Source organism: Asterias amurensis, chromosome 16, assembly GCF_032118995.1.
Source record: "Asterias amurensis chromosome 16, ASM3211899v1".
In the NCBI taxonomy this organism is placed as follows: Eukaryota; Metazoa; Echinodermata; class Asteroidea; order Forcipulatida; family Asteriidae; genus Asterias; species Asterias amurensis.
Window position 1 is genome coordinate 15,445,715 of NC_092663.1, and position 20,537 is coordinate 15,466,251.

Consider the following 20,537-nt stretch of genomic DNA (forward strand, 5'->3'; position numbering starts at 1 on the left):
GGATACCAGTAACAAATTGTGCATGTGATGTCATGGTAATTTGACTGGTAACCTTATCCTGGTAAGCAAAAATTTGTTGCGCTTGGCTACCTTTTGCAGCTCTATCAACTTGGGCCTGGCTTCGATATATCATTGTGTTAGTGCAAAAATGTTTTGTACCTTGAGTTTGCATAAAACATTGCATCTCTTCCCATATTTTACACACATCTCTCGATTTTACAATCATTGGTATTGCAAAAAAGTAATATCTCTCGCAATTTTCTCCTTGCGTGATGTTGTGGTGTTTTTTTTGCAATTTGCAAACTTGATTTGTGTTTATGTACATCTGGGCTGTTTTATCTGAGATGCAATGTTTCAACAATTTCAGGCGTAACATAAGTACTATTTTTTTGTTTTTGCGCTGACATAATAATATATGTTAAAAACAATGGACACTATTGGTAATTGTCAAAATCCAGTTTTCTCACTTGGTGTATCTCAACGTATGCATAAAATAACAAACCTGTAAAAACTTGAGCCCAATTGGTCGTCTCAGTTGCGAGATAACTATGCAAGAAAAAACACCCTTGTCATTCGAAGTTCTGTGCGTTTAGATGATTGATTTTGAGACCTCAATTTCTAAACTTGAGGTCTCAAAATCAAATTCTTTGAAAGTTACTTCTTGCTCGAAAACTACGTCACTTCAGAGGGAACCAATTCTCACAATGTTTTATACTATTAACCTCTTCCCATTACTCGTTACCAAGTGAGGTTTTATGCCAATAATTATTTTTAGTAATCACCAATAGTGTCCACTGCCTTAGAGTAAGAAACCACAAGGAAAACTGAATGTGTAAAAAAAAAGAAATGTTTTGGGTGAACAACAAATTGACAAGAATGAGATTTTAAAGTATGTCCTATTTTTTTGAAAAGCAAAATCGCATATTTGTTATAAATTCAGACAATCTTAAAGGGAACAACTGGATATTGATTAAAAAGGGAGGCTGCCATTAAAGGGCTAGATAGCTCAGTTGGTAGAGCGCCAGCACGTTAGCCAGAGGTCATTGGTTCAAATCCTGCTCTAGTCAATTTTTCTTTGTTCAATTCAAAACTGGAAATGAATGGTCTTTAAACAACAACTCACGACTTAAAGATTCTTAGTTGATAATATAATATAACTGAAATTGATTATAATAATGGCTAGAAAAGGATGATTTTATGTGGGAGTTTGCCATTTAAAAATTATAACTTATGTTTTTGATAAGAATACGATAAGAAACCATACTATTTTTAACAGACTGCGTCGCTTATCAATTGCCATTTTAAAAAAATATAACTTGTGTTTTTGAAGCGAAAATATGATTAGAAACCATACTCATTTTAACTGACTGCGTCGCTTATCAATTGCCATTTAAAAAAATATAACTTATGTTTTTGAAGCGAAAATAAGATTAGAAACCATACTTTTTTTACCGACTGCGTCCATGCTTGCTTTTCTACACCTACTCTTAAAACTATGAGGTTCGTTTCGCTACCGTCTGCTCGTGGAGACGGTAGTGGAACGAACATCTCCTCGTGGAGACGGTAGCGGAACGAACCTCATAGTTCTAGGAGTAAACTACTCCTATCCTAGTCCTACTGTGGTCTGTGCAAAGTGTGCAAAAAAAAATTAGTCGCATCTTTTTGGCAATATTGTTGGCCTATTGTTATGTAAAGTTAAAAAAAAAAACGGTGACCAAATCTTGCCGCACATTATACACAAGGTATTTCTTCAGATTATGAAGTACAGCTTTTGAGGTGAAAGTATAACTTAAAAATTCAAGTATTGTTTGAAGCTTTGCAAGGTGTGGATAGGAAGATAACTCACACAAGAGACCAGGGCCCAATTTCATAGAGCTGCTTAAGCACAAAATTTTGCTTAAGCAAAGAAATCATTGCTTAGTAAAATTAGATTACCTGCTAAGACTCCACTCAATTGTTATGCTAAGTAAACAACAGCTAAATACCAGTCACAATCAATGCATATGGCATGAAATTTTGGCCAGTAACATGTGTAAAACAAGCTAGCTATTCTTGTGCTTAAGCATTTTTTTTGCTTAAGCAGCTCTATGAAATTGGCCCCTGGTTGTACCCACAAGTTTACTATTTGTTATTACTTTTCTTTCTACTTAAAGGGAAGGTACACGTTTGGTAATTACTCAAAACAAATATTAACTTTAAAACTGACTTGGTAACAAGCATTGGAGAGCTGTTGATAGTATAAAACTTTGTGGGAAACGACTCCCTCTGAAGTAACGTAGTTTTTGAGAAAGAGGTAATTTCTCACTTAAATAATAAAAGACTTCTAGCTAGAAGTCTTTTATTCTTATCTGAAAGCACACAAATTCGTCCAACAAGGGTGTTTTTTCTTTCATCATTTTCTCGCAATTTCAATGACCAATTGAGTCCAAATTTTCACAGGCTTGTTATTTTACGGTTATGACGGGATACACCAAGTGAGAAGACTGGTCTTTGACAATTACCAAACGTGTACCTTCCCTTTAAAAGTTTTGCAAGTTTTTAAGTAAATAAATCTTACTTTTCAAAATTAACTGCTAAGTAAAAATTGATGGGGCACAGTCAAAAGTGAAATCATGAATTACTTGCTGGTAATTTGTTAAGGCTATGCTTCATTGCCAATCAAACTGTCAGTTGTAATTGTACTTATTGCGAAAAACACAGTGCTAGCCATATTGTTAAACCTAACCCTAACCTTCGCATTTCACGAAAGGGGTTTTCGGAACATACTATTGTCGAAACATGGATGGCGGAATGTAAAGGTGTCGAACATAGTGGTGTCGAACAGGGGCCAACTTATAATTTACCCACACTAGTCAAGAAGTATTGGGTTGGAGTGGATACAAAAAAAGTCCGCAGATTAAATTTGCATTGAAGATAAAGAATGTTCATTTTGGTTTTTCCAATACACATAGTTGCGTTCGTTATGGCAACTATGTACACCAACATGTGTTACAGCACGTCAGTACTTTCACGAGTTCTGTGAAAAAGACCTTTGCAATTTTAGAGCAGTGTCCTGTACCAACTAGACCATTGAGATTCATTACATATTATTTCTAACTCTGTTCCGAGTAATGTTGATCCGTAAAACGGTGACCCAGAACTGACTTATCACACGGACCCGTCTTCTGGTCAATTCTAACCTGCAATTTTTTAGATTGTATGTATCATGATCTTAGAGATGAATTTTGCTGATGATTTTGTAGATTTAAACAATCGTACTATCGAATGAATTTGTTAAACAAAAATACCCGTAGTGTTATTTTTATTAAGACAAACAAATATATTATAATGTTAGGTAGCCTATACCTCGGTTAAAAATTGAGGTTTTATGCTTAAGAATATAACAATAGTTGTTTTTTGAGTACTTTTTAACACAATGCGCTGAGTAACTTCAAGGAAATAGCATTTTAATTACGTACGGCCATAATAGAGTACTATTTAAAATAATGTTTAAAATTACTGCTTGTACAGACCACTTATCTCAAAGTAAGTTTTAGTTTTCTATCAGAGAGTGTAGCTCTCTCATAGGCCCTTCACGAAACCATGGCTTCAGCTTTGGATTCGGCTCAGGCTACCTTGGCCCTGCGGTTGTTTTGACAATATTGCGTGTGCTTTGCGTATACACGCTCAGGGCTTCAGACGAGAGGACGGAGCCTGAAGCCGAATCCAAAGCCGAAGCCGTGGTTTCGAAAAGGGCCATAGAAAACTAAAACTTACGACGGTTTCAAACCATTCTCTAGAATAAAAATGCTGAATGAACGTCCTGTATAATGTCTCAAATTTTTATATATATTTTGTGTTTGTTGGTACGACAAAGTAGAGACATTACTGGTTTTCCTTCTTCTTTTGAACATAATAAATCAAGATTTGTCCATGAAATTCAAGAAGATCTTGTTAGATTAATTGATAAAAAAATACCATGTGTGTGTGTTTGTACGCTTCTTCTATTTGCAATAAAAGTGTAAAGATTTGTTGTGTAAATAATGTTCTTTTGTCTCTTTAAGGGCGAGTGCTTTGTTGTTTGTTTGAGGGTCTGAGATTTTAAAACAAAATACAAAGGGACCACAAGATTATGACAGCTTTGAATGGTCTTGCATATAGTTAAAAATACTTGAGGTATCTTTTAAAATAATCATTTCGCATTGTGTTGCTTCCAGATTTGGCGAGTCCCTCAAAAGAAAAGTTACAATCTCACCTACCAGTAAATGGTACGGCCCATTGCACTTTATGGCACGTGCCAAGCTCGGCACGCGCGTTATTATACTTTATTATTATTAGTTCATCCCACGTGACCATGTTTCAGCCAACCAGAATACAGAACAAGCAAAGAGGTGTGTTTTGCATAATTTCATCTCATTATAACAAGGGATGATATCTTTGCGGGCTGCTATTCGCAGATGGATATAACATGCCTCATGAATTACTCATTAATGTTATCTTCACCGGTATGGTAGGGGCGAAGTTCTATGAAAAAAAAAAATTCCACGTACAGTATAAATTATAGAACTGCAATTTTACTGCAAGCAGCTTACATTCGTAATCTGCACTGCGACAGAGATTCCTAAAGAAGTTGCTTGGAAACAGAAATCAAAATTTGAAATATCAGTCATCGTTTTACGTTGTGGTAGTTCATCTATAACATCTATAAGTGAAAAGGACACTATTAGGAGGTCCGGATATTTGCATCCAGCCACAACAGCCTAGAAACTGATAATCAAGGTAAAGTGAATTCATTGATTAATGCTATAGTCGAGTGCTTTCGATTTTAAAAACTGTATACTTGAAGGCACTGGAAACTATTCAGTTTTTACTCAAAATAGTTGTTGGCATACGACTTTACTTGGTAACGAGCTATAGGGAGCTGTTGGTAGTATAAAATATTGTGAGAAACGGCTCCCTCTGAAGTAACGTAGTTTTTGTTTGAGAAACAGCTCAACCCCCCAAAAAAGACTTCAGCTGGAAACCTTTTATTAGGCTATGCATCAATTAATTTGTGCAACAAGGGTGTTTTTTCTTTCTTTCAAATTCGATAACCAAATGAGCCCAAATGTTCACAGGTTTGTTATGAATGCATTATGTTGTGATACGCCAAGCGAGAATACTGGTCTTTGATAATTACCAAACGTGTCCAGTACCTTTATATATAATTTACAGTAAGAAACAGTGAGAAATATATGTTTATCTTTTGGACGCGGGAAGTTCATTATAATATCCTTTTTGTAACAATGCTGTATGGTAGAGAGACACTTTATTTTATTCCTGGTGCAATATAAATTGATGAATCTACAATAATTTCCAGTTAAGGGTTTTTCCAGTTTAAATTTCGTTTGGTTCATGTAGGCCTATCATTTATTTTCCATTTCTTGCAAGTAATTTATAATAATAATAGTTTAATATAATAGATGTTAAATTATGTGTAAAAATCATGTATTTCATTGCAAATATTCAACGTGTTGGCTCAAAACCGTGAATGTTGATCGTGGCGTTGCCAAAGGGTAAAACTACTCAATGGACTACTACAGCCAGTCTATTACATATCACACCGCGCGAGGGGAGGCGCGCAAGCTCTGACTATATGATGACGTCGTAACTAACTGTTGCTATTTTTAGAACTGGGATTCCCCGGGCTATGCAATACTACTTCGATGGAGACGGCCAGTCTGCAAATTGGTGAAATAAAGAAACGCCTTAGCCATAATTAATGATTCTAAATTCATTTCGACCGTGTTCGTCAAATGGGGATGGACACAGAACAGATACGATACATCAGTATGGTTGTTAAGGTAAGAATTTGTCGGTAATGTGTATTTAGAAAGCCACTCCACTCCAGGCGTTTTCACGCAGTATACATTTCTGAAAGTTCGAACTGGGTTGGTGACTGTTAATTGTTATGTAGACAGTGCAGTTATCATAATTGCAGCTGTTTTTATAGGATTGTTTGAATTGAACAAGCAAGCAACACAGAGAATAATTATTTGTACTTCATTAATTAATAGAAATGATTTTTATGTCAGGCTCAAACAATTAAGTAAATCATTCTGTTTTAAAATTATTAAGCAAGATGTTAAGTAAACAGGGCAGCGAGTGCTATCTGCTAAAACCTGGCCCTAGGTTAGGGCTCTAGTATGTAGTACGTAGTTGTGATGAAATGTGGACTTTGAGTCCATGGTCCTGATGTAACAATTGCCAGGGGAAGGGGTTGGATCAACATGAATTATCTATCCTATTATTTTTATCAATGTGGCTGAAACTCACCTGCTGGTTTTTCTAATGACTGGCCTATCATCGTACAAGTATTCTTCATCCAATTGTAGTCACAGTAAACATCTCGTGAGAATGTCCAACAATTGCTTTGGTCAATTAATGTTGTTGAGATACATTGAGTGACCTCTTTTTGTTGCTACTATCTAAATTGTGAAGAAGGCCGTCACGTATCTGAAGTTGCGGCTATGGTTACGGCTAGATCCCTGCAGTTCATGCATTGAAGCATACAGGTCCCATTAGTTACAGTCAAAGCCGCAGCTGTAGCTGCCAATTCAGATCAACTGTTGATGATCAAAACAAAGAAGTTGGAGGTCATACCACATGAAGATTGAAAGATATTTATCAAATCAACATTTGAAAATAAGCCTAACTACTTGAAATTTCAAGCAATTTCCTCTGTGAATTCTAGTCTCCAACCTAGAACTAGTGTTTGAAATCCTCGAAGGAGTTATTTCAGAAAATAGTGTTTACAGCAACGATGAATCAGGAATTAACTTTCAGCAACGATGAATTATGAATTTACTTTCAGGCAGACATTGAGGGCAGGATTTTATTCAATCGCAAAAATTCTGAGAAAGATTTCAGGCTTGAAGTCCTTCTCAGATTCGATTATATTTAAATGAGAAATTACCTCTTTTTTCAAAAACTATATCACTTCAGAGGGAGTCTTTTTTTTTAACAATGTCTTATCAACAGCTCTCTCTGTTGCTCGTTCTAAAGTATTTTTTTATGCTAATATATTATTTTAATAATTATCAAATGTTTTGTTGTTGTTTCAGATTTGATCTTTGCCTTTGAGGAAACCAGACATGCACCAGGACAGGAAGTCTTATAGCAAAGTTCCTCAAGTTTTAACTTCCACAATTAAGAAGTTTTTTTTTAACAGTTGGCCAAATACCACACCAGACAAACATTAAAGTGTGATGCATTTCATCTTAGCATTAAATAAAACCAAATTTTTAAATAAACATAGCATAAACTTGTCATAAAGTATAGACGCAAACAATTTCTGCCCTAATTATACAACAGCGTTACAATGGCTGCTAGTAGGAACTATGAAGAGGTTGGTAGATCTCTATTTAGAAAAACACTTTACCGCATCAACAAAGGGCTGTCTGTCAGAGAATGGAATGAGATGGCCTTTCTGGCTGACATCCCAAAAAAGGCTAAAGAAAAAATGGAGACTGCGCTAGACGTGTTACAATATCTAGAGGAAACAGGACAAATTTCAGAAAGTGACCTAAGTTGCTTAGACGGCTTATTAGAAGATCTGGTGAGAGAGGATTTGAGAAAGATCTTGCGTGAGGAAATGACACCAGGTGAGACATTTATTAGATTTGTTTTTGAAGGTTGGGGGGGGGGGAGGGGTTACACTGAAATGTTACCATTTGGTTCTGACAGTTACTGAAGTGCATTTTTTACCAAGTCAAATGCCTAGTCAATGATGAGACAACCTACACGTAAAAGTACTACAGTAACCTAACTTAGCCTGGCCATTCCATAGCAAAACAGCATAACTCGACAAGTGACATTTTTTTTAGATTTAAGCAAGTTCGGAGATGAGCTGTTTTGCCAACGATGTGTTTAAAAAGAGGCTGAGACAGGACATGTTATATAGTCACATCCATACCTAGTCAACAGTTGAAAATTTGAAACTGAAATTGAGCTGTTTTGTCTTGGAAGGGCTGAGCAGGTCCAAGTCAAAGATTGTTTAAATTTTAGATTTTTGTATATTATTTTATTTTATCAGGACGGGGTAAAACTTCACCACCTGGGTTTGCACAACGTACTCCACCACTCAGAGGTTCTGGCTTCAGTGGAGAGGTAAATCAGTCGACAGATTTGAAAGGACCACAGCATTTTACTCGCCCCTCCCCACCGCAAATCGATCAAAGTAAAACAGAAAGACAGATGCATCGAGCCAAAAGTGCATCAGAGGTTGCAGCGCTCTTCAGTGGCCAAAGTCCGACAGGATTATACAACATTGATGGCGGTCAAACCCTGCCAAAGTTCAACCAAAGCACCCCTCGTCGCCTAGACCAGCAAGCCAATCAAAGTATCAGACCTACAAGGGGCTCAGTGCCTACTACCCCCTCTTCTGGCCAGCGACCCACACGCTCAATAAGCCTCCTTGATATGCCCATAATAGAGGGAAAGTTGGGGAAAATGTCTTTGAAAGATCCTTCTCCTTCAAGTGTAAATGACGATCTGCAGACAGATTCTGCCCAGAGAGTTCTTGAAGATGGCGCCTCATCCTCTCGAAGCTCAAGCCAACGTTCTGTTTGGGAACTTCCTCTGTATTCACCTCAGGAAACCCAAGAAAAAAAGACGGAGATGAAAGCAGCAGATCAATCCATAGAAGAGCTGATGCTGTCCATCAACAATCTGACAGAACAAAAAGAAGTCCGAGATGCTAGAGCTGCAAGCGGGTCGCGTCCAACTTTGAGAGCCTATCAGAAGGAACTTGCAGAGAGGCCCTTACGAAAGTTTGAGAATCACATCATCTGTGCTCCTACTGGCAGTGGAAAGACTCTCACAGCCGCCTTCATCTGCTACCAGTACATGAGACGATTTCAGACAGCAGTAGACGAGAAGCACTTCAAGGCTCTCTTCATTGTCCATATGCGGCACCTGACTTGGCAGCAGAGGAATAATTTCCTTCTCTACTTCCCGAATAAGCAGGCTGTGCGGGTAATTGGTGAGCAGCAGACTTTTAAAGATGCTCTTAAGTTTGACGAGGAGATGCCAGCAGTCCTGATGTTGACTGCGCAGATTTTTGTCAACGCGCTGAAGTCGAAATCTATCAAGATAAACGATCTTGACATGCTTATTTTTGACGAGTGTCACCACACCGATCAAAAGCACCCTTTCAACGAGATCATGAAGACTTATCTGAAAGAGAAGTACAAGCAGCCTCGGCACCAAGTGGGGGTTTCTGGTAGGGCTCTCCCTTTTATTATTGGTTTAAGTGCTTCTCTGGGCGTGGGCCATGAGTTGACAGCTCTTGGACATCTCCAGACTCTCTGTGGGAACATGGATTCCAATGGAGTGGTGAGAGTTCTTGAAAACGTAGAGGAACTGAAAAGACATGTCAATAGTCCAGATGAAGACACCATCAAACAGGCGCTACCAAGAGATGCCCACGATCGGGAGTTTGGTTACCTCTTGGAGGTGATCATGTTGGAGATTGAGGGTCAGCTTCCAGAAATAGTTGAGCATCCACTGCCTTCACATGGTACAAAGCTTTATGAGACCGAGGTCAAGAGACGTCTGATAGAAGCGGAGTCCCAGAGATCGGCCAATCGCACGGATATCATTGTCTACATGTACTTATACGAGTACAATCGTGCCATGATTCTCTACGATGATCTAAGGGTCAAGGATGGACTTCGACACTTGGAGGAGTTTCATGTCAGTCGATATGTTCGGGATCATCCAGACCAGGTACCAGTTGAGGAACACTGCCGGCGCCTCTTCAACTCACAACTTCCTCGAATGAAGGAACTGGAGAAGGACGAAGGACAGCATAGCAACCACAAGCTTGGGGAACTTGCTCATGTTCTACATCAGATCTTCTCAGATAAACCTGAATCTAAAGGTATTTCTTTGCTTTTACCAGCTGTTAGCTTTTATGGGTGGGTAGTTTGCTTCTTGCTCCAAATTGTTGGAGTTTTGATTGAAAAGGCGCTATCGCCATGGCATGTCATGGTTAGGGGTACCGGGGAAAGCTGGAAATGAGCGATTTGAAGAAGATCGAAGGCTCATTGTCTAATTCTTTTGTTATGCGCTTGTGTCCATTTTATGGAATGGGCGCAATACAAATCAATAAATTATAATGATTACACCCTTTTTTTAAAGTAGGATTTTAAACTTTGCATGGTGGAGATTTAATTTGCCTCATGTGACAAGATCCTACAACCAATCTAGTTACTCAAACTTGGTCAGAAGTTTTGTTGCTAAAAAATTCATGATAAATTATGAGCTGGTTAATCCTTCTTCCTCCCATCAGGAATTATTCTCGCAACAATGAAAGTAGCTGCCACCGCTCTGGTTGAGTTTCTGAGGTCTTCAAATCTCCTGAAGTCCTTACCATGCAGGATCGAACCACTCAGGCTGGTTGGGCAGGGCAGCCTAGAAGATGACTGCCTGACAGAGGCTCAACAGAAGGAGGTTCTGAACAGTTTCAGAAGAGGTGAGCTGACTGTAGTTTGTTTAGATGATCTTCCCGTCAAGAGAAATCGGCAAACCACCTGCAACAGCCAATCTTTCTCTCATACAAATATTGCTTTAATGTCTATGAATATAAAATTGCGCAAATCAAGAAATTGTGATCCAGTAACTACAAGACAATACTTAATCTAGTAATTTTGAAATCAGCGGTTTACGCTTGGTAGGATTTGAACCCACAGCCGTGTGATTGTAAGTCCTGTCTATTGACAGGACCAACCACTAGTATTAACTTTTGAATCATGCAATGCATGGCTGTGTAATTTTAGTCCAGCAAGAATTGTAAAAGCACAGGTCTGGCAGTGGTAAGTCTACTTTTCATTGTTCTCGGTCGCAGTCTGACCTGTGGGCTCAGTGTCTGACCTCTTTGTCTCCTTGGCTCTTCACTCTGTTGTAGATGCTTTTAAAAGTATCCATGTACATCCGCTCTTGATAAAAAAACTCCATTCCACCAGTAGCTCAAACAAATTCAGCAACTTTGTGAAATCGTCTCTCGATCTCAGTATCCAACTTAATGAAATCGTTAACTCCATTTCTCTGCAGATGATGGCTGTAACATCTTAGTGGCTACAGATATCGCTCAGGAAGGCCTTGACATGCCAGCCTGTAGCTTCGTCATTAGGTATAACTTTGTCAGTAATGAGATCGGCACGGTCCAGTCGAAGGGACGAGCACGTGCAAGTGGGAGCCAGTGCTTCCTCATTGTGGAAAAGTAAGAAAGTTATCAAACAAATGCGACGTCTTTTCTGCTAAGATGTTGTTCAACTGATTCCCCTGTGGTATTAGTATTGAAGTAATTTATTTTCAAGATATAAAATATCGTTTCGATTGTTTGTCTTTAGTTTGTGTATTGCATGTATGTAAAGAGTTTTCTTCCTCCGTGGTAGGAACGTTACAAATTGAATTGAATTGAATTAAATTGAATAAGTTGTCTCACTAATTTGGGGTTGGAACAAAAAACAAAGAAAAGTTTAATCATATGGGACTTGAACCAACGACCTCCAGTTTAACGTGCTGATACTCTACCATTGGAGCTATCTAGCTCTATGTTGACTGTCTTCCTATTTTGTCAATATGTTTGTTCGGGGTGCCAGTCAAAGCTATACAACCATTAGTTGCAGTGTAGCAAGGTATCACACCCGTGACCCTTTGTCTACACGCTAGGATGCAGCAGCCAGGGGATCCTTAAAGCCATTATACACTTTCGGTAAACAGTATTGTCCAAGTCCCACACTTATATATAAAACAACAAACCTGTGAAAATTTAGGCTCAATCGGTCATCGGAGTCGGGAGAAAAAAACGGGAAAACCCACTCTTGTTTCAGCTAGTTTCGCCGTGTCATGACATGTGTTTAAAATAAATCCGTAATTCTCGCTAACGAGAATTTATATTGTTTTACCGTTTTCTCAAAAAGTAAAGCACTTCATGGACTAATATTTCAAGAGAAGTCTTTCACCATTACCTTCTGTAAACCCTGTAAATTATTTGTAAATCTGTTAATTTTTTTTGGTTTTTCTGTACCGAAAGGGTCCAATGGCTTTAAGGGGATGAAACCTTATACAAATACTTAAACCAAAAAATTAATTTGATTAAATGAGTTTATTTCCATGATCAGTGGAATAATAGAAGGAGTTACATTATGTAGTTGGGTTTTGCAAAAGTGGCATGTTTAAAAGGAACATTTTAAAGTCGCATGATGAAGGGCTCTGAGGGCCTTGGTAATAGTGCCCTCCATGTGATTTTTAGACCTGTGACAGTGCTACTATAGGTTGTATCAAGAGCTTGTTATTTTTTTCACGTCAGAAATTCCCAAAATGAAAAGAGAGAGTATGAGAATCGCTCAAAGGTGGTCAGAATGGAGAAAGCAATGGAAGAGCTGGAAGCCATGGTGGAAGAGGATCGGCTTGTCAAGATCCAGGAAAAACAGGTAAGACACACCCGTCAGTAAAGATTGATGCATTACCGAGGACTCAACGTAACCCACGGCACTCACAACAGTATTGCGTGTGCTCAGACCTACGCCCGCACGCTCAGAGCTGCAAAAAAGGACCATTATGGCTGCTGCCGCCAGCATCCCAAAAGTGCCCTGTGCTTTTTCCTGGCCAGATCCTGACCCGATGCCAGACCCGTCCAAGATTAAACATCAATTAACATGGTGATGCCAGATCTGGCCCAGATCAAACATCATCTAACCTAGTGTGGCCAGACCTGGCTCAGATCTAACATCGTCCAACCTGGTGTGGCCAGACCTGGCCCAGATCAGACAACATCTAACCTGGTGTGGCCATACCTGGCCCAATAGACATCATCTAACCTGGTGTTGCCCAGATCTAACATCATCCAACCCGGTGTGGCCAAACCTGGCCCAGATCAGATATCATCTGACCTGGTGTGGTCAGACCTGGCCCATATCTACTATGATCGGGCCCAGACATTGCCAGGACCTGCCCACCTAGCCCAGATCTTGAAAAGACGTACATGGTTAGCTGCAGGTTCGCTGTATGGATGAAACATTTAACCCCATTTCCCCCTCATGTATGATTTCAGTAGTCATGGCCGAGTGGTTAAGAGCATCAATTTCAAGTCTTCGGAGTGTGGGTTCGAATGTCAGCTTCAAAGGTATGAAATAGTAATAATTAATATTATTACTATTTCATACCTTTGAAGCTTAGAAAGATGGAAACAAATTAAAAAGTACGCCTTCATTTTGTTTCTTGTTTTTTCAGGATGCACGAATAAAAGCAATAATCAAAGCTGAGGAGCAGGAAAAGCTCCAAGGCAGTATGCACGATCTTGAGAAGATCGACATTCATTGTAAAGAATGCTCCGCCTACATTTGCAAAGCGTCAGAGCTGCGACGGAAAGGAACTGCTGGTCATGTGACTTGCATCAGTCCGGACTTTGGTAGCAAGATTACAGAGATACAGTATAGCAGACCACAGCGATATCGAGACACAGAAACAACTGGTGGGTATTAATTTCTGTCTTTGTTCAATGAATCTGTCTTTACTTTCTTGTTCTTCTTTACATTCTGTTTGTTGTCTGTCCATCAGGCATCTCACTCAACCAGGCAGAGTGGGACTCTGATCTTCTGATGATCAACTTCTTCTGTCTATTCCTACTGGTTCAAAATCTCTTGGGGACAGATCCTTTTCTATAGCTGGTCCCAAATAGTACAACTCTATCCCCATCAATATCCAGAATGCTCCTTCTATCGCCATTTTCAGGAAATGTCTTAAAGTCACCTTTTTTTCTTTCAAACATAAGAGTATATGCTTACGAACAATAAAACAATTTTTTTAGTAATTGTTTGTCACGATTTATATGTTTAAAAAATATATAAAGTTGTTTGGGGGGCTGACTCCCCCTACCCCTTTTGTGACGTCAATCGAGGCAGACTTTGCCTGCAATGCGTATAGTAAACACACATGCAAAGTACATGTACGTCCAAGTTGTGAGTTGGTACATTTCAAAAAGTGTTTTTCTGCATTCAGCAGCAATACACCTGGTCGGCATTGCCGGGAAAAAAAAGTACATGTACTTGGTCCGTACATGTACTTTGCAATTGTATTTACTCTACGCATTACAGGCAAAGTCTGCCTCGATTGACGTCACGAACAGCGCCCTCTCGGGTCGGGTCTACTCTTAAATTTGTAAATAACATAAGAACTGATTTTTTAAAACCTTAGTTAACTGTTTATTCACATTCCACTCATCAAAACACATATATTAGTGACATAAGCTTTATTTTGAAAAAATACCACTTCCAGGTGATTTCAAAACTTTTTTTCTTATAACCCTCCGTCTTTGTCTTCTTGTTTCTCATCTTTTCTGGTCAGCGCTTTGATCTTTTTTTGCAAAGGCACTATATAGCTACCTTTTATTATAATTATTATTACTTAATCCAGAATTCTAGAAGATGCCTCATACTTATTTGATATATATCCTGTCTTCAAAGACTGGATTTATGGGTACTTCTTAAATTCATTTTTCTTGGTTATAACCTTAATGTTTTGTTTAGAGGTTTTTGTAAAGTAATGGAACTAAACATTTGAATTGTATTGAATAATCTTCAGGAGAACGCTAGACTCTAATGCAGTCTGTTTTAACAAGTGTGGTTACTCCAAATATCCATTTCTCTTTCTGTCCGTGTTCAACCTGTCTGTCTTTACGTTAATTGCTTCTCTTCACGCGGGAGTATAAATGGGTACCTGCGAGGGTAGAGTTGATATTATGTATGAAAAAGCTTTTGGAGTGCTACGGTTGCCCATAACAGGTTTTATACTCCCTAGGGAGCTGAGAAAGACTAAAGGATGTTATTGGCTCAATAGACTGTGCAAGTCTCGCGCGCACCGGAGCAAGAAAACACGATAAACGAAGAACTTTATTTTAATGAAATCAAATCTTGTTGTAGCTTTTAAAACAAATATACAACTAATCGGTTATAGTTTAAGTATAGAAAAAAGTAAAACCCTGGGACAAGGATCATTGTTTATTTGATCTTAAAATTTTTTGAAACCACTGTTGTAAATCTACGCCCGAATGTGAAACAACTAAAAGCTGGTTTATACGCAGACGCACGATGGTCAAGAGGGCGTAAAATTAATGCTTGACGCAGCTCAAGGAGGAAGCCGACGCATAAACAACCAACGAAAAGGCTTTTCACCCCGTGCGACCAAACAAGCGTTTGCGTAAGTTTTGTGATCAGAGATGGGCGCAAATTCTTAGTTTTGTTCAAGTAACCTGACCTGAGGTCAAGTACAAATATCGGTTTTCTTCGTTATTTTGTAAAATTTATTTTTCCTTTTTTATGTGTTGCTAAGTAGTATAACATATTCAACAACATATGTAATTTTCATGGTCATAAATTACGTTAAATTAAAATAATGGATGGAACAAAATCTCCCCAATGTAAAACCCCATAAGGTTGGGACCACAAAGGTCCTGGAAGTTCAAATACGTGTGAGACTTGCACAGTCTATGCCCAGGATACTGATGCACTGGTAAAGCGCATCGAGACGGTTATTGTGAAAATGCACGTTATAAGAACTAGTTATTATTATTACTATGTAGGTAGATACTTATAGATACTTAATACTGTTAAGAGTCAACTCACGAGTAACAATCTCACAAACAGCTCCAATGGGAAACTTTAGACTATCTGCCAATCACCAAGAGAGGGCGCTCTTCAACAGGTAATGTCAACAACTTAGGAATAGGAGAAGCGTGAGTGACGGTCACTGACAGCAAATACCTTGTGTTTTGCGTGTTTTTGATTTTGTATTTTAGATTTAGCCAAACTGTATTTTGTTTTTCATAACACATTGCCAGCATAAACCAAACTGTTCTGGAACAGGACGTACTGGACACGAGTTCCCCAAGGATAACAAGCGGTGTGCATGAGTTTTTGGGAGTGTTTCTTCTAGGGTAACTAGCAAAAATTCCAAAATGCTGACCTACCAAAAATTGAGAATATATCTGAAGTTTGGTTGTATGACAATGTATCTGATTTAATTTTCAAGAGGCTGAGAGACTTCTAAATATTTTTTGAGTATTTTTGAATGTTTAGCATTTACTATTATTTGCTATAGGAGTTGTGCACCCTTACCTGGTAGGTCTGCTGCCCTCTAGTGGCAGAGCTTTCAAAAAGTCTCCAATTTGTCATTACAGGTCTCATCAAATGTGCCACTTACACCTGCAAGAAGAATCTTGGAACAATGCAGAAGTTCCTGTTGCTAGACCCCCCTCTCGGATACGCACTGAAAGCGGACAGCTTCAAGATTGTCTTCTCTCGCGAAGGGACTGCAAAGGTTCCGAAGCAGTGGAAGAAAGCTGGCTTTGTAATGCTGCAGGACGAAGATGAGTTCTAAAACCAGATTTGTGACTGGTACCTCCTGGGCCCAATTTCATAGAGCTGCTTAAAGGACTTGGTACTCTTTGAAGAATGTCAACAGATTTACATTCAACTTACATGGTTTAAAGTATATGATTGTGCTTCCTTTAACATATTACTTGCTAAGGTGCTGTAGTTTTTGAGAAATGAATAAAACAAGTCACAAAAATTGTTTTTTCTCAGTGAAACGAAAGTTATTTTAGCATGACGTATTAACCAGCTTAACTGGTAAATACGTTTTACATGATAAAACTTGGAGACTAAAATTAATTTCAAGACATTTGTTTACTCAGTTCTCACACCTCGGCAAATATTATTTTAAGGGGAAGCTTTCTACTATCATTATCTTCAAACTGTGTGAGTTTAATGTAGACCTGACGACATTGTGTAATGTGTTACAAAAAGTACCGACACCCTTTAAGCAGAAAATGTTGCTTAAGCAGAAATTACCAGGATACCAGAAACAAATTGTGCATATGATGTCATGGTAATTTGACTGGTAACCTTATCCTGGTAAGCAAAAATTTGTTGCGCTGGGCTACTTTGCAGCTCTATCAACTTAACTTAAAAACTGACTTGGTAACAAGCATTGGAGAGATGTTGATAGCATAAAACGACTCCCTCTGAAGTAACGTAGTTTTTGAGAAAGAGGTAATGTCTCACTAAAATAATAAAAGACTTCTAGCTAGAAGTCTTTTATTCTTATCTGAAAGCACACAATTTCGTCCAACAAGGGTGTTTTTTCTTTCATCATTTTCTCGCAACTTCAACGACCAATTGAGCCCAAATTTTCACAGGCTTGTTATTTTATGGTTATGACGGGATACACCAAGTACGAAGACTGGTCTTTGACAATTACCAAACGTGTACCTTCCCTTTAAAAATTTTGCAAGTTTTTAAGTAAATAAATCTTACTTTTCAAAATTAACTGCTAAGCAAAAATTGATGGGGCACAGTCAAAAGTGAAATCATGAATTACTTGCTGGTAATTTGTTAAGGCTATGCTTCATTGCCAATCAAACTGTCAGTTGTAATTGTACTTATTGCTAAAAAGACACTGCTAGCCATATTGTTAAACCTAGCCCTAACCTTCGCATTTCACGAAAGGGGCTTTCGGAACATACTATTGTCGAAACATGGATGGCGGAATGTAAAGGTGTCGAACATAGTGGTGTCGAACAGGGGCCAACTTATAATTTACCCACACTAGTCAAAAAGTATTGGGTTGGAGTGGATACAAAAAAAGTCCGCAGATTAAATTTGCATTGAAGATAAAGAATGTTCATTTTGGTTTTTCCAATACACATAGTTGCGTTCGTTATGGCAACTATGTACACCAACATGTGTTACAGCACGTCAGTACTTTCACGAGTTCTGTGAAAATGCATAGGCCTATTACTCGGGTGGGATATGAACCCACGACCTTTGCAATTCTAGAGCAGTGTCCTGTACCAACTAGACCATCGAGATTCATTACATATTATTTCTAACTCTGTTCCGAGTAATGTTGATCCGTAAAACGGTGACCCAGAACTGACTTATCACACGGACCCGTCTTCTGGTCAATTCTAGCAATTTTTTAGATTGTATGTATCATGATCTTAGAGATGAATTTTGCTGATGATTTTGTAGATTTAAACGACAATCGTACTATCGAATGAATTTGTTAAACAAAAATACCCGTAGTGTAATTTTTATTAAGACAAAAAAAATATATTATAATGTTAGGTAGCCTATACCTCGGTTAAAAATTGAGGTTTTACGCTTAAGAATATAACAATAATTGTTTATTGAGTACTTTTTAACACAATGCGCAGAGTAACTTCAAGGAAATAGCATTTTAATTACGTAGGCAAATAATAAAGTACTAGTAAGTTTTAGTTTTCTATCAGGGAGTGTAGCTCTCTCATAGGCCCTTCACGAAACCACGGCTTCGGCTTTGGATTCGGCTCAGGCTAGCTTGGCCCCGCGGGGCTTCAGATGAGAGGACGGAGCCTGAAGCCGAATCCAAAGCCGAAGCCGTGGTTTCGAAAAGGGCCATAGAAAACTAAAACTTACGACGTTTTCAAACCATTCTCTAGAATAAAAATGCTGAATGAACGTCCTGTATAATGTCTCAACTTTTTATATATATTTTGTGTTTGTTGGTACGACAAAGTAGAGACATTACTGGTTTTTCTTCTTTTGAACATCGATAATAAATCAAGATTTGTCCATGAAATTCAAGAAGATCTTGTTAGATTATTTGATAAAAAGAATACCATGTGTGTGTGTTTGCACGCTTCTTCTATTTGCAATAAAAGTATAAAGATTTATTGTGTAAATAATGTTCTTTTGTCTCTTTAAAGGCAAGTGTATCCTTGCTATGTTGTTTGTTTGAGGGTCTGAGATTTTAAAACAAAATACAAAGGGACCACAAGATTATGGCAGCTTTGAATGGTCTTGCATATAGTTAAAAATACTTGACGTATCTTTTAAAATAATCATTTCGCATTGTGTTGCTTCCAGATTTGGCGAGTCCCTCAAAAGAAAAGTTAGAGTCTCACCTACCAGTAAATGGTACGGCCCATTGCACTTTATGGCACGTGCCAAGCTCGGCACGCGCGTTATTATACAATTAATATAGACTGTCCGGATATTGAGGTCCGGATATTTGCATCCAGCCACAACAGCCTAGAAACTGATAATCAGGTATAGTGAATTCATTGATTACTGCTATAGTCGAATGCTTTCGATTTTAAAAACTGTATACTTGAAGGCACTGGAAACTATTCAGTTTTTACTCAAAATAGTTGTTGGCATACGACTTTACTTGGTAACGAGCTATAGGGAGCTGTTGGTAGTATAAAACATTGCGAGAAACGGCTCCCTCTGAAGTAACGTAGTTTTTGTTTGAGAAACGGCTCAACCCAAAAAAAAGGACTTCAGCTGAAAACCTTTTATTAGGCTATGCATCTGATAGCTTATAATTAATTTGTGCAACAAGGGTGTTGTTTCTATCTTTCAAATTCGATAACCAAATGAGCCCAAATGTTCACAGGTTTGTTGTGTTATGCATTATGTTGTGATACGCCAAGCGAGAATACTGGTCTTTGATAATTACCAAACGTGTCCAGTACCTTTATATATAATTTACAGTAAGAAACAGTGAGAAATATATGTTTATCTTTTGGACGCGGGAAGTTCATTATATAATATCCTTTTTGTCACAATGCTGTATGGTAGAGAGACACTTTATTTTATTCCTGGTGCAATATAAATTGATGAATCTACAATAATTTCCAGTTAAGGTTTTTTTCCAGTTTATATTTCGTTTGGTTCATGTAGGCCTATCATTTATACTCCATTTATCGCATGTAATTTATAATAATAATAGTTTAATATAATAGATGTTAAATTTGCATCGGGGATACAAAATATTAATTTTGGTTTTTACCCATATACACCGATGTGTGTTAGCATACTTGGATAGCCTATCCGAGTTCTGTGCAAACAAAATTTAATAGTGAACATTTCTACGGCGCTTTACAATTAACACATTATAGTGATGTTAATTTGTGTGATGGGTTTATTTATATTTATTATCCACTAGATGGTTGAGATCATTGCTCTTATTATATGTCTTCTGCTGATCATTGGTGGAATCATAGCTGCTATCGTCTTGACGCAGGTCTTAGGGAATTAGCGAGTGCTGCTCGGCAGACCGTGGGCCCCGTATGATGAGAGGGCGGGGATTTGATGCAGTTTAACCGGGAGAAGGCTTAAAGGAACATTACAGAATAGGTAAGAACAAAAAATCGGTAAAGATCACGGATTTACATAAAACTTACACGGTATAATGATGATAGAATAAAACATCCCTTGAAATACTTATTTCTGTATGAAATGTCTATTTGATGAGAAATAAATAAAACTAATTTCCCGTTTGGAGTTTATCGCTCAGTGATCGTTTATTCGGGTTTTTTTTAATCGATGTCATGCAATTTCTGTTATCGGTTTTCACTAATGTTTTCTTGTGACCCAGATGGCCGATCGAATTCATACTTCAACGGGTGTGTCAGTTTATGTATATGGTGGATTACATACTCCCAGCAACTGTTGTGTAATGTTCCT

At 38.1% G+C, this 20,537-nt stretch overlaps 1 protein-coding gene across 1 annotated transcript; it reads left to right on the forward strand.

Moving 5' to 3' along the window:
• Nucleotides 1–5,676: 5,676 nt before the first annotated feature.
• LOC139948613 (ATP-dependent RNA helicase DHX58-like) lies at nt 5,677–18,717 on the forward strand. Its single transcript, XM_071946807.1, has 8 exons — nt 5,677–5,822; nt 7,083–7,622; nt 8,054–9,901; nt 10,313–10,495; nt 11,074–11,242; nt 12,335–12,458; nt 13,258–13,498; nt 16,202–18,717. The coding sequence occupies exons 2-8, from the start codon at nt 7,340–7,342 to the stop codon at nt 16,399–16,401; spliced, it is 3,048 nt and encodes a 1,015-aa protein (XP_071802908.1). The 5' UTR covers nt 5,677–5,822; nt 7,083–7,339; the 3' UTR covers nt 16,402–18,717.
• The last annotated feature ends 1,820 nt before the right edge of the window (nt 18,718–20,537 follow it).

Excerpts from the sequence above, each read along its gene's own strand:
- LOC139948613 (XM_071946807.1), top strand. The coding sequence starts at position 7,340 with ATGGCTGCTAGTAGGAACTATGAAGAGGTTGGTAGATCTCTATTTAGA. Across the intron at positions 7,623-8,053 it reads GCGTGAGGAAATGACACCAG|GACGGGGTAAAACTTCACCA; the intron begins GTGAGACATTTA and ends TTATTTTATCAG. Across the intron at positions 10,496-11,073 it reads TCTGAACAGTTTCAGAAGAG|ATGATGGCTGTAACATCTTA; the intron begins GTGAGCTGACTG and ends ATTTCTCTGCAG.